The sequence below is a fragment of the Geotrypetes seraphini genome, chromosome 1 (genome assembly GCF_902459505.1).
Source record: "Geotrypetes seraphini chromosome 1, aGeoSer1.1, whole genome shotgun sequence".
Classification (NCBI taxonomy): Eukaryota; Metazoa; Chordata; class Amphibia; order Gymnophiona; family Dermophiidae; genus Geotrypetes; species Geotrypetes seraphini.
This window is the reverse complement of record NC_047084.1, coordinates 83,557,960-83,572,346: the sequence shown is the minus strand read 5'-3', so window position 1 is coordinate 83,572,346 and position 14,387 is coordinate 83,557,960. Positions and strand designations below refer to the sequence as shown.

Genomic DNA, 14,387 nt, shown 5'->3' with positions numbered 1-14,387 from the left:
ATCTGAAGTGCACCTTTCAATAATTAAATAAATTAAAACAACATACAACTTCATATACATAAAAGAACATTCAGATTTATGTGGATTTCCACTCTAATTATGTAATGTAATGCAATTTTATTTCTTATATACTGCTAATCCGTTAGGTTTGAAGCGGTTTACAGAAAATATACATTAAGGAATACAATAAAATAAAATAAGTAAGATAGGTACTTAGAAATTCCCTTACTGTCCCGAAGGCTCACAATCTAACTAAAGTACTTGAGAAGAACAATTAGTAAATAGTAGAGAATTAAAAATAAAGATAGTGGTAAAATAAGATTAGGAACATCCTAACAAGAATACATTGATCTCTCTTAAGCTACACTTTTAAAGCAAAATGTACATCCCTAACAATACAATGGAAAAACTAAAATTAAATAAAAATAAAAATATAAAAGTCCATTAGACACTAGAATTCTAAAGAAATTTGAAATGAAGAAAATAAACTTTAGAATTTCTAACAAGAAGTGTATACGAAAGCTCTTTGTTAGTGTTTGTAACAGTGGACATGAATTTTTAATTATAGGATTTGCGCTGAATGTTCTCCTGCTTTGAGTCTCAGAGTCGTGATGTAAGACATTTTCCTGTCAGCTGCTGCCAGACAGGTGAAGGTGGTCAGAGACGGGTCTGATGCAGGTCCTGGAGCTTCTATTAATATTGAGGCGGTCGTCATGAGAGGTTCCAGAGCATTGAGACACCTGCCAAAAATAGGGACCCAGAATGGTACCTCCGAAGAGGGATGTCTGGATGAGGCCAAGTGGGCCCAAGACAGCAGGGCCAAAAGCCGGGATGACAAGAGGCTTGGTCACTGCAGACACAGGCACCGACCTCCATACAGGGTTCAGAAAAGGAGGTGGGCTCAGAGGAACAACCAAACACAGTCCCAGTGGATGAGGCAATGACACACCAGGAGCACCACCCAGCACCCCAATCCTCTCCCATTTCCTCCTCCTGGCTCCCCGGTCCTGAAGCCAAACCTGCACTCCAGACCCTGCCATATCCAGTCTCACCGCCAGTTCCTCCCCCCGCTCCAGTACGATCCAGCAAACACATCCGGACAGTGGATCTTGCGGAAAGCCATCTGACAAACTGTCTGATGTGTTTTGGTGTGACCCTGCATTAGGCCTTTCATTTTGGATTCTTGTCACCTAGTGGTAATATTGCAGTATTATCATTAGAGGTCTGAGTGGCCATTTTGAATGAGTAGGCATTATTCCTATCCCACTAACCACCAAGGAGCCCCAGTAATGGATAGGGGAAGGGGGTCTTTTATCTGAAAGTGCTGCTGTGAGGTCATTGGGCCTGTGGGGGGGTATCTAGAGGAGATTTTTATGTGTTGGCTACTGCCCATACATGTGACCCTACCCTACTGGGAAAGGGTGTGTATGTGTGGGGGGGGGGTGGAGGTTGCCTCTCTACTGGTAGGGGTTTGGACTGTGAGGGGGGCTTTCTACAGGGAGGGTATTTGGGTTGGGGAGTCTGAATACTGGGGCTTTGGGTTATGTGTGGGGTGTTCTTTCCAGTGGGAGGTATATCAGAGGAGAAAGGGGGTTCTGGTGTGTGATGAGGTTGTAGTGTTGGGGGTCACAGGACCCCACACTTTAGAATTTATTGCTGCCTTTAATGCAAGCACTTAGCCATGCCTGGGAGCAGGTCTAAATTCTGATGTCTGGGTTTGTCACCAAAGACGTAGATTCCTGTCACAATCCTACCCCTGGAGCTACGCTTGGACCAGATATGGCTGGGACCAAACCCTGTCCAGCCATACAGCGAGCTAACCACGGGGATAGGATTGGGACCAGTCACAGGGAAAAATGTGTATTCCCCTTTAACTTGGATCAGTCTGTACTGCAGGGAGTAGAGGAAGGGGAGCAGAACAGCTCAGAAGAGCCCCAGAGGAACCTTCCTCCCTCAGTTCACTCCCAGCTGAAACTCATAACGAGAAAGCCAAGACAAGCTAGGCAAACTGTGCAGGCAACTCCTCCCCCTCAGAAAGCAGGGCGTGGTCGGTGGAATGCTTTTGAGGCTGCCCTGAGGAGAAGGAGTTCAGTTGGTCCTGGGCCAGCTCAGGAAAGGATCTTCCCTGATAGTGCTCCTGTGTGTGAGGACGTTGAAATGCAGGAAGCAGACACTGACCCTTTTGCCAACCAGCTAGCACTGCCTGAACCCATGGACTGTGGGGAAAATCTTGGTCTGCCTGAAGATATGCTTCTGGAGTAAAGATAAGTGGCAGGACTGGGAAGTTTGTGCAGTTGTTAGCATACTCTGTGCGATAGAATCTTGTCAAGCAGAAGTGCTGTCTATTGAGAGTTGCAGTGACTTGTGCTGAAAAAAAAAAAAATCGTTTTTTTTTTTGGTTTGCAGCTAAATGAAGCTGGCCTAAGTTGGGTCTCACTTATATGAGAGTGAGGGAAGTAAATGATATGTAAAGGGGAGAATTCACTAAAGATCCAGGTTGGGTTAGTGGGGCCATTGTTGGCATTCTGAGAAATCAGAAACTTAAAGAAGTGAATTCCTTTACTCCCCTCCCCCACCAACAGCTTCTGTGTTGGTTACAGCCAAGCCTTAATAAATGCAGAGCTTGGGGGCCCAGAACTAGAGAGCACGCTAAAAGGTTTCTTTACCTGCTTAAAGATAAAGACAACGCCTCTGGAGTTCTGTTTGACGTGTCTTTGATTAGTTGTTACTTACCTGGATTGCCTGACTAAAGGTAGAAGTGGTAACCCATTCCTGTGGGTCCACTTCATATTTTTGTTTTTGTGTTTGCTTGGAGCATTCTACTCTGACTTTGAAGGACTTGTTTTTTTTTGAGTGCTTATGGATTGAACTAAGGGAGATGGTACTCCCGACATCAACCCACTGAATAAAGGGACTATGTTATGAACCATAAAACTGACTTATTTGCCTTTGTATTTCATCCCTGGAAAAGGGAACGTGTACCAGCAGGACTTCCTTCCTTCATCGGAAGCACGCCAGAGTTGCACTAGGGTGAGCAGAGACCAGGTTCTGGAAGACACTGGTACCGGCTCTGTCACATTCCCTATGTGAAATAAGAAATGTACATCAGAATTGCCATCCTGCTCAGACCAACCCCTCTCCCTACCCTCTCCAGCTTCCTTGCAATATGGGCACACTGGCTACCCAACATCTAAAAGGCTTCCAAGCTAAAATTGCTTACATTTCTGATCTTTTTTTAGGCTTCAAAAAGGAACCCCCCCAAAATTTGCCAATAATACAAATTATGATACCCAAAACACAATTGGCAACAAACTTTTTTCCCCCTGGTAAGAGTGTGCCAGAAGGTAAAACTCAAATAAATACTTTTTCTAGTATTTATTTGAGTTTTACCTTCTGGCACACTCTTACCAGGGGAAATAAAGTTTGTTGCCAATTGTGTTTTGGTCTTTTTTTAGACATTTAAAAGTTGCATTTTAGACACCGGGAAAATTCTATAATAAGGTTCTTTGTGCTTGGCTGGGGATAATTCTAGGAACCTATTTTGGGAAGAAACGTGATTGTCTGAGTTGTTTTTATGAAATAAACATAAAACATGGATATTTATTCACATATTTGGGGGTATGCCTTTATAAAAGTGCCCATCCTCATACATTCCTACTCAGTAGTAGTTGAGTACACTGTTCCCTCTAAGCTGAACGGAAGTCCTGCCAATGTTTAGGGGGAGGGGAATTGTTTCACTATCACATTTTCAATAGTGAGGGACCGGCAAGTTCTATAGGACTCCAGGGAGCATGCTTGTCCATAGCATTTAAAAACACACCACCCCCTACTGGCAGCAATGCAATTGAAGGATGCTTGCTCATCTTTGAGAGAACAGTGGAGCGTGGCTCCTTTTCTGACTCAGATTGTAGATACCAGTACGTTAGATCCAAGTTTAATCAGATTTACTATCCTGCTCCAAGGGCAAAGACCTTCTGGGTGGCTTACAATCTAAAAACCAATAAACATTGGGGTTAGGTCACGAAGCATCAAATTGGTAAAAAATGCGGGTGTATATAGAGCAAAGAAAACAAAACATTGATGGTTTATGTGACATATGGCAATTCATGTTCCTTAAATGCATCTGATGTTGTCAATCTGCCTCCATGAAACAATCACTATTTTTTGTAATCAAATGTGTAATATGGACTCCTGTTAGATTAAACAAAATTAACTCAGAATATTCTCCTCTATGTTAGTCTTGTGGAAAAGAAAAAGCAACGCAAGATCATATGTTATTCTATTGTCCTATGGTTAATAACTTCTGGCAACAGGTGTGGAATTACATTCAAACATTATTACATATAAATGTTTCCTTGACATATGCTGGAGTGTTCTTTAACCTCTTTGCATCTGTTGATATCACTAATATTCATAAAAGACTGGTAGCTATACTTACTGCTGTAGCATTCCGAACCATTTTGAAAACCTGGAAAAATGTATCCTTGTTGTCTTTCCAATTTTGGTGGAATTCAGTGTGTTTAGTTGGGAAATATGAGGCAGTTATAATGGAGAAGAGAGGTAAAGGGGCCAAATTTAGATCATTATGGGCGCCCATACAAGAGTTTGCAGATAGTAATTGAATTATAGCGAAATGGGATGGGGTGGGATGGTGGGAGGGAGTTTCATTTCAAGGATTTTGCCTTTTAATATCCTAAGCTTTGTGCTAATGGTGTTATGAGCTCTTTGTTTAATATGTTTCTCCTGCTGTATTGTATGTTATTATATAAAATTTCAATAAAATTTTGGAACTGAAAAAAAACCCAAACAAACCAATAAACAAAAGAAATTACAAAAGAAAAAATAAAATAATGTAAAATTACAATTCAAGTTCAATGCGAAATTAAATAAAATACAATTAATACAAATTACCATAATTACAAAAAATAAACATAAATGAAATCTGGTTTCTCTATGTTTTTGGTTTTTTTAATTAATTAATTTATTTATTTATTTATTTATTTATTTATACAGTTTTTAAATAATTGCCAAGCATAAACATCTTGTACAGGAAAGTATAATCAAAGTCATGTTAACTTAAATTTACTATCAAACTTGAAAGATAAATCAAATTATTAAAAGGAAGAAAAAGAGAAAATCTCACTTGATCACACACTAGTCTCGGATCCAAGACTTAGAGGTTTTTAGTTTTTTTTTAAATTCACATATTTATCAAAGAAAGCACAATAACTACTGCAGAACAGAGAACTAATCCTTATTAGGTGCGGTTGTTATTCCATTCTCAAGACGTTTCATTGAGAGAAAACTTATCAAATGAGAAGGGTCTACAAAAACATATTTCAAAGAACAACATCTGACTACACACTTTCATGGATATCTCAAAAAGAAGTGACCCCCTGTTTGAGTCACTCCAGGTTTCAAAATTAGGAATTCTCTTCTTCTTTTTGAGTCTCTCTAGAGGCATCAGGAAATATCTGGATATGGAATCCCAGGAAGTCCTTGGATCTGTTTTTGAAGAAAAGTTTTCTCTATGATTTTACAGGAGTCTCTCGATGCTGAAGTGTTACCATCTTTTCTCATAGGTGTCAAAGATTTAAAAAAAAATGTTTTTAATTCAGATTTAAACTTGTCTAGGCTTCCTAGTAGTTGTGGACCTCTAACAGGGAAGGTTTGTGGTTTGTGCTTCAGCTTACTCCATTCCTAGTCCCTTGCATGATTATCTCGCTGTGGAGAAAAAAGTATTGTTATTTCAAGTGTTTTATGTGTGTTCTTAACCAAAGTAATAAATCAAAGCAAATTATCATTATAGTGAAATAGATCATACTACTATTGTACTGTATACTTAACATACAGCTAAAATATATCTACAATACTGTACTTTTATCTAAAAGATTAAGCCCTTTCCTTGTAACAAATGTATTCCTAGTCTGTCATAAATTTGGTGATAATGTTCCTTAAATGAAAAGAAACAAAACTGATCTCAAACTTACAAATCTTTTTGCAATTCCATTATAATTTTCTTCTCTGTCGGGAGCACTGTTCAAAGAGTAGGCAATTTAAAAAGCTCTATTTTTATCTAGTTTTGCTTTGGACTAAAGGAGCTTCTCCTACCAGAATTTTTTCCTTCCACTTATAGTGACAATAACCATTTTAGCTTACTTATAAGAGATGTTTTCTCTAGACAATATGATGAACCAGTGACACAAATAGGTGACATCATCCAATGGCAGCAGGATTGAAAGGAACTAAGGGGCCCTTTTAGTAAAATGTGATAGGTTTTGCGGTTAACAAATATTTAATGCAAAAATTAATGTGTTGTAACTGCAAAACCTTTGTGGTAAATGCAGGGGAAGTGCCCAGCATCTGTCCTGCATTTTCTGCACATGTACTGCACCGCAGGCCACTGAATTACGTGGGAGCAATTGAGAGACCTGCCTCTGCATGTAACATGGCACCAGACCAACTGAAAATATAGAGGGGTGTTTTCAAAACATACGTCTAAGTCCGATTGGACGGATGGCGCTGAACGTCCAAAGGCAGCAGCAAGAAAATGCCCATTTTCAAAAGGCAAATCAATATATATATATATATATATATTTTTTTTTTTTTTTTTTTAAATCCTCTATCTGGACATCCAGGCCATTGGGATACCCAGACTATCAGGATGTTAACAAATGATTCTGTTTGGAATTTAAGGCTCAATCCAGGACATAAAGCTGAACTTCCTGAGCAAGATTTCTTCTAGACGAAGAAAATTTACGTGATCCACACCAACACGGATTTACCAGGGGAAGGTCCTGCCAAACTAATCTGATTGACTTCTTTGACTGGGTGACCAGTCATCTGGATGCCGGGGAGTCCCTGGACGTGATATATTTGGACTTCAGCAAAGCTTTTGATAGCATCGCACACCGTAGGCTGTTGAATAAACTGAAATCAATGGGATTAGGGGATACTTTCACTAAATGGGTAAGGGATTGGCTAGATGGTAGGCTTCAGAGGGTGATGGTGAATGGTATCCCCTCCAAATCGTCAGCAGTGACGAGTGGAGTACCTCAGGGCTCCGTCTTAGGGCCGATTCTATTCAATTTATTCATAGGAGATTTGACCCAAGGGCTTAGAGGAAAGGTATCACTGTTTGCTGACGACGCCAAACTATGCAACATAGTAGACAAAAGCAGTGTGCCTGACTTTATGACGCAGGACCTACGGCAGCTAGAACAGTGGTCATCAACTTGGCAGTTAGGCTTCAATGCTAAAAAATGTAAAGTAATGCACCTAGGCAAAAAAAATCCACACAGAACATACACACTAAATGGTGAAACCTTGTCCAGGACCACGGTGGAACGAGATTTAGGAGTGATCATTAGCAATGATATGAAGGCTGACAATCATGTGGAGAAGGCTTCGTCCAAGGCAAGACAAATGATGGGCTGCATCCGTAGGGGTTTTGTCAGCAGAAAACCTGAAGTTATAATGCCACTGTACAGATCCATGGTGAGATCTCATCTCGAATATTGTGTTCAATTCTGGAGACCACACTACCGGAAAGATGTGTTGAGAGTTGAGTCGGTTCAACGAATGGCTACCAGGATGGTCTTGGGGCTCAGGGATCTCACGTATGAAGAAAGGTTAAAAAAACTGCGGATGTACACACTGGAGGAGCAAAGAGAGAGGGGGGACATGATTGAGACCTTTAAATATATCACGGGGCGTATAGAGGTGAAAGATGATATCTTCAGTCTTACAGGGCCCACGGTAACCAGAGGACACTCGCTGAAAATCAGAGGAGGGAAATTTCAAGGTGATGCTAGGAAGTACTTCTTCACCGAAAGGGTGGTTGATCATTGGAACGAGCTGCCTCAGCAGGTGATTGAGGCCAACAGCGTGTCAGATTTTAAGAGAAAATGGGATATTCATGTGGGATCTATAGGAGAGTAAGAATCAGGGAGTGGGTCATTGGTATGGGCAGACTCGATGGGCTATGGCCCTTTTCTGCCGTCAATTTCTATGTTTCTATGATAATGTAGTGCCATCCCTCTCCAGTCTCTAAAACCTAATTTCAAGATTTTAAATTGGATACCTGTCTGAATGGGTAAACAACAGGAGTGTTTTAAAGAGGGTGGTGGACCTCTATCATATTGGTGATATCCAGTAATTAATTTGGTAGTTGTATTCTGGACATGTAACAGTTTGTTTTTTTGTTTTGTTTTTTCAATAGGCCCAAATAAATAGCTTTGCAATAGTCTAGACCAGGAGTGCCCACACGTTTTTGGTTTGCGAGCTACTTTTAAAATGACCAAGTCAAAATGATCTACTAACAATAAAATTTTTAAAACACAAAGCATACTGTATGTTAATTATCATTTATAGTTGGGGGGTTTTTTTCAAAGAGGTCAAGGCAGATGACTTTAAAATATGCAATGTCACCTCAGTAACAATTATACAAAAATAGACATATATACCCCCTCCCCTTTTACTAAACTGTGATAGTGGTTTTTAGCGCAGGGAGCTTCCAATGCTCATAGGCTCCTTGCACTAAAAACTGCTATTACGGTTTAGTGAAAGGGGGCCATAGTGCAAAATATAGACAGCAGATATAAATTCTCAAAACGGACACATTTTGATCACTAAATTGAAAATAAGATCATTTTTCCTACCTTTGTTGTCTGGTGATTTCATGAGTCTCTGGTTGCACTTCCTTCTGACTTTGCATCCAATATTTCTTCCCTTCTTTCTGCCTCTTGCATGCTTCCTCTCCTCCAGACCTCATTCTATTCCCCAACCAACATCTTTCTCTGTCCCTCCATGAGTCCAACTTTTTTTTCCTCTCTCCCTGCCCCCTCCCCTTTCTTTTTCTCTCTCTCCCTGCCCCGTTCTTTCTTTCTGTCTGTCTTTCTTTCTCTCTTCCTGCCCCCTTTCTTTCTTTCTCTTTCCCTGCCCCCTTTCTTTCTTTGCCTGTCTTTCCTTCTCTCTCTACCCCCTGTCTTTCTCTCTCTCTGCACCCCCCCCAAGCCACTGTCATTGATTTCTCCCTGCTTACCAGACGCCATAAAAGCCAGGTGCGTGCATCCACAGCACAAGCTCCGGGCCCACAAGCCTTTCCCCCCGACGTCGACAGGAAGTTCCAGGCGAGCCAATCGCTGCCAGGCTGGCCCAGAACTTCCTCTCGACATCGGGGGTGGGGGGAGGGAAAGTTTGTGGGCCCAGCGCTTGTGCAATGGCTGCACACGCCTGGCTTTTACGGCGTCAGGGAAGCAGGGAGAACGCAAAGGCAAGCGAGTCTATCCTTGGTATGCAAATCTCTTTCATGCATTTTCATTGTGAGAACACATTGCTAGAAGATGTGGTAACAGCGGTTAACGTGGTTGGGTTTAAAAATGGTTTGGACAAGTTCCTGGAGTAAAGTCTATAATCTGCTGTTGAGACAGACATGGGGGAAGCAACTGCTTGTCCTGGGATTGGTAGCATGGAATGTTGTTACTATTTGGTTTCTGCCAGGTACTTGTGACCTGGATTGGCCACTGTGGAAACAGGATACTGGCCTAGTGTAAATGATCCATTGGTCTGACTTTGAGGGCCAAAATTGAGTAGCCCTGTTCTAAGGACTACTTTGAAATCAATAGATGGAGTAACAGTGCCCTGCATACTTATTCAAATATTATGGGTTAATCAAAATTGCTGTCATGTCTCTCTGGATGGAGTTATGTCTAACTTATTCATCATTAATTACATTACATTACATTACATTCGGGATTTCTATTCCGCCATTACCTTGCGGTTCAAGGCGGATTACAAAAGGTTAGTTTAAGGACAGGATTACAATGAATTAAAGAATTACAGATATTGAATTTGTTAAACTTTTGTTGGTTCTATTTCAACCTAACCATGTAATTATTGTAGCATTAAGTTCTGTTTTACATTCACTAATAGCCTTTTTATTTTGTGTCCAGAATATTGAAGTTGATGGACTGTCTTACAAGCTGGAAGGCTTAAGAAAATTTGCAGAATATACCTTAAGAATTTTAGCTTATAATCGGTATGGACCTGGTGTATCCTCTGAAGACCTCATGATTGTAACTTTATCTGATGGTAAGTTAAGAATAAAAAGAAAGCATATTTTGTGAATGAAAATATAGCACAATGCAGTTATAATAGAGAGAGGGATTTGAAAAATGCTTTCACTAACTGCCTTCTCAATGGAATTTTAGAGCTCCTTTTACTAAGGTGCGCTAGCGTTTTTAGCGCACGCACAAAATTACCGCGCGGTCCGCTTCTAGAATAACGCCAGCTCAATGCTGGCATTAAGGTCTAGTGCGCAGGGCCATTTAGTGCGCGCTGTTCCGCACGTTAAGGCCCTAACACACCTTTGCAAAAGGAGCCCTTAGTCTAAATTGCATTAAGGGACTTGAGGCTTTCTAAAGATTGATAAAAGAGGCCAGACTAGATAACAGTTGAGAAATGCACTCATTGCTAATTGGAAATAAGTATGAGAATCCCCAACACTAAGGCCCTCTTTTATAAAGACGTGCTAAGCGTTTTAGCACGGATTTAGCGCACGTTGAATCAACACGTGTGCTAACTGCTAACGCATCCATAGCATAACATGCACGCGTTAGCGTTTAGCGCGTGTTTAGCGTGCGCTAAAAAGCTTAGGGCACCTTTATAAAAGAGAGGGTAACTCCCTCTTTTACTAAGGTGCACTAACCGATTAGCGCGCGCTAAATGCTAACATGTCCATGCATGCATTAGCATTTAGCGCGTGTTTAGCGTGCGCTAAAAAGCTTAGGGCACCTTTATAAAAGAGAGGGTAACCCCCTCTTTTACTAAGGTGCACTAACCGATTAGCGCGCGCTAAATGCTAACATGTCCATACATGCATTAGCATTTAGCTAGTAGCGAAGTATGTTAAATTTTGATATTTTCCACAATAAAGTTCAGATATTAAAGATTAATTTTCTTTTCTATTTTGAAAATGGAGTTCTCCCCTTTTCCCCCTCTTTTCTAAATTGTATCCTACCCAGTTACTATTAAGTTTTCCCCCTTGTTATATATTTGTTGTTTGTTTTTAATTATCTTTTTAATTTTTTTTAATTGTAAACCACACAGACAACTGATATGCGGTATATCAAGCCTAAAATAAAACTTGATCTGAACAGACATGCTATAAGCTGTATTTATCTGTGGGTTTCAACTTTGGGAGTAAGTGAACTTGCATAAGCTCACATAAGCTCACTGTTGCAAATGATGTGTGACAAATGGCTTCTCTGTTCCATACATTTGGCTCTGTGCTGCAACCGTACAGGCAGAATCCTTAAAGCACCATGCCTGACTATCTAAGAACATTTACCCGACAGCCACTTTACATAAAGAAGCACTCCAACACTTGAAACCTATGAGCATGTCTATGTTTAGCATTAATTAGTGCAAACTATATAGTTGAAAAAGTCTATAAAGATGGGAAAGTAGAAATCAACACATAATACAAGGGCTGGTCACTGCTAATTACCAGGGGGTCTTAGCAGTGACCAGCCCTTGTATTATGTGTATGTTTAGCATTAATACATATATGAATAGCTCTACAGCAGCTATACATTTTCTGGAACATTATGGCGCTGCCGCAAAGAGCTGAAAATTGAATTAAATACCTGAGACTGAGGCAGGCCGAGAGATCTGTCCACTGTTGCACAGGATGTCAGTGGCAGTAGTAGATATTTAACCCATGCTTTCCATGCTCTTGGCCCCTAGCTATATAACTACTGAGCTACTTCCTCTCTTGAATGATGGTTTGATGATGGTTTGAGTTGTTAACAAGGGCAATTCTATAGGAATGCAGCCTGTTAGAAGGAATTTTGGCTTGCATGACACCGGGCAATATCATGTACCCCACCTTCTCTATTTTCATACAGAAATTTTGAGATCTTAAGGGACCTGGAGGCCCTAAAATGCTGCATCCAGTTGTATTCTATTCTAGTTCCTCCAGAGGACCCATATTTAGTTGCATCAGCAGGTGAGAGAAGGGCATGCAGCAGAAGAAGGTAATCCCCAGTCATGGAGCGTGCATTGGTGATACCCGAGCGTCAAACATACCAGTGATAGCAGAAAAGTAACAATGCTCAACAAAATATTTCTATGCTATCATTTTTTCTGGATGTGCCACGGGACTTTTTATGCCTCTGAATGCCACTGTGTGCCCAGAGCTGAAAGGGGCGTATCTAGAGGAATGGTTAGGGCAGTATGTGGACAGGATGGGGCCGACCTAGACTTAGTTGTCCTGCAGGGATAATTGGATGTTTTACTAGACATCCTGGACAAAACTTAAACGTTGTAAGTTAGACGATGTGAAAACAGATATAAGTACCAAAGAGGTATCCAAAGTGACCAGATAACTACTTCAGAGACAAAGTAAAGATCCACATACACTCCCCCCTGTGTTCACTGACCCCCCTCACACCCCCACAAAGATCAGAATAAAAAAGTACATATCTGTCTCCAGAACATCAGCACCTGGTATAGGAAAGCCTAGTAGAACTGCACAAATGTGTTTTAACTAGTCTGGGAGGTAAACTAGTGAACCATAGAAAGGAGGACCCAGGCCCATAAGCCTCTGTAACTACTACATTTATGGTGGAACCTGGGCGCCCTGACAAAAAACCCCAAAACCCTACTACTGTGGCACCTGTAACCATAAGGGCTGTTGGGGTTGTAGACAGGTGGGTATAGTAGGTTTTGGGGGGGCTCACCATGACCTGCAAGGGAGTTGTGGTGAGATGTTTATGTGGCACCCTTTATGTGAAGTTCACAGAAGTGCCCTGTAAGGTGCCCCACTACTCTGTCGCCATGTCTGGGTGGCAAGTCCATCACTTTGCTGGCTCCTCCCACATCCAAAAGGTATTTTTCTAAGCGTCCTGGACTGAACTTAGATGTTCCAAGATAGACCTGTTTGAAAAACATCTAAGGGCTCCTTTTACTAAGGTGCGCTTGCGTTTTTTAGCACACGCAAGATATTACCGCATGCTACGCAGCTAAAACTAATGCCAGCTCAATGTAGCGTGCGCTATGCCGCGCGTTAATGCCCTAACGCGGTTTTGTAAAAGAGGCCGTTATTCACAGCAGATTTGCTAGATAAAACCCATGTATAGAGAAGGGATTTTTGGTTGTGATATTCATGAACACACCCATTCTTACAATGTTGTCAGATGTTTGTTAACTTTTCATTATGTTTGGTTATTCCGGCCAGGTGAATGGTAGTATATATCCTCAACACTATTCTCTTTCCATTCACACATGGAATTTGTATCTAATTCCTGCAAAAAACATTTTTTATGTGACTCAATGCCTTCTTTAACATACAATACTATCCCTCATCCAATTCGATCCACCCTATCATTGAAATATAATTTGTATTTTGATATCACAGTGTCCCATTGGTTATACTCCTTCACAGATCTGTGAGATGCCTATTATATAATAGAAATAAATCCAAAATACCGCTAATAACAAACAATACACATCAGTATTGTTAGCCCGACAGACTTGAAAGGCTATGGCCTCAGAATCGGAGCCTACGCACAGCAGTGAAAATCACAGACTGAGGATAATCCGCGTAGTGATACAGCTCCTGCTCCAATCATTGGCCGATGTATATATATTTTTTTCAATAGTTTTCGAAAGCATTTCAATCAAGCTAAACCTAAACCCTGAACTTAAAAAACTTTTTCAGGGGTACTGTGTATATGTGCAAGCCAGGATTAGAAAAACATAGACCAAAAAAGACTTATCTTGTTGCTGACTTGTCTTTAGAAATAGATTCAGTCACTAGTGTTTGTTTACCGACGCGGCCAGCGTTTTGCGGGAATTTTAAACATCCGCTGCGTCAGGGCCACCAGGACATTCAAAATCAAGGCTCATCGTTCAGTTTAACTTTCTAGCACATAAAAAAAATGACGCCGGTGTCATTTTTTTTGATGTGCTAGAAAGTTAAACTGAACGATGAGCCTTGATTTTGAATGTCCTGGTGGCCCTGACGCAGCGGATGTTTAAAATTTTGACCTGCGAAGTCAATAATAATGTGTACTAACTGTCACCTCATTATTAGCCAGTTAAAGAGAAGATGTGCCATTGGGTATGTTATCACACAAAAAAAGACAAACCTCCTCTTTTACAAAGGTGCGCTAAGTTTTTTAGTGTGTGCTAAACACGCACTAAACGCTAACACATGTATATTATCCTATGGACGCATTAGCGGTTAGCGCATGCGTTGATTTAGCGCACACTAAATCCGCGCTAAAACACTTAGCACGCCTTTGTAAAAGAGGGCCTAAATTGTTTTCTAATAGTTAAGCTCTGAAACGCATTGCCAGAGGTTGTGGTAAGAGTGGATAGCG

The 14,387-nt window shown here is 40.8% G+C and overlaps 1 protein-coding gene across 3 annotated transcripts in view; it reads left to right on the top strand.

Annotated features, from left to right (window-relative positions):
- DCC (DCC netrin 1 receptor) overlaps positions 1 to 14,387 on the top strand; it is a 906,493-nt gene that overhangs the window by 525,391 nt on the left and 366,715 nt on the right. For all 3 annotated transcript variants that reach the window (XM_033934276.1, XM_033934287.1, XM_033934268.1), the window contains exon 10: positions 9,954 to 10,092. In XM_033934276.1, coding sequence (XP_033790167.1) covers positions 9,954 to 10,092 — 139 coding nt within the window. The remainder of the gene's footprint in view (positions 1 to 9,953; positions 10,093 to 14,387) is intronic.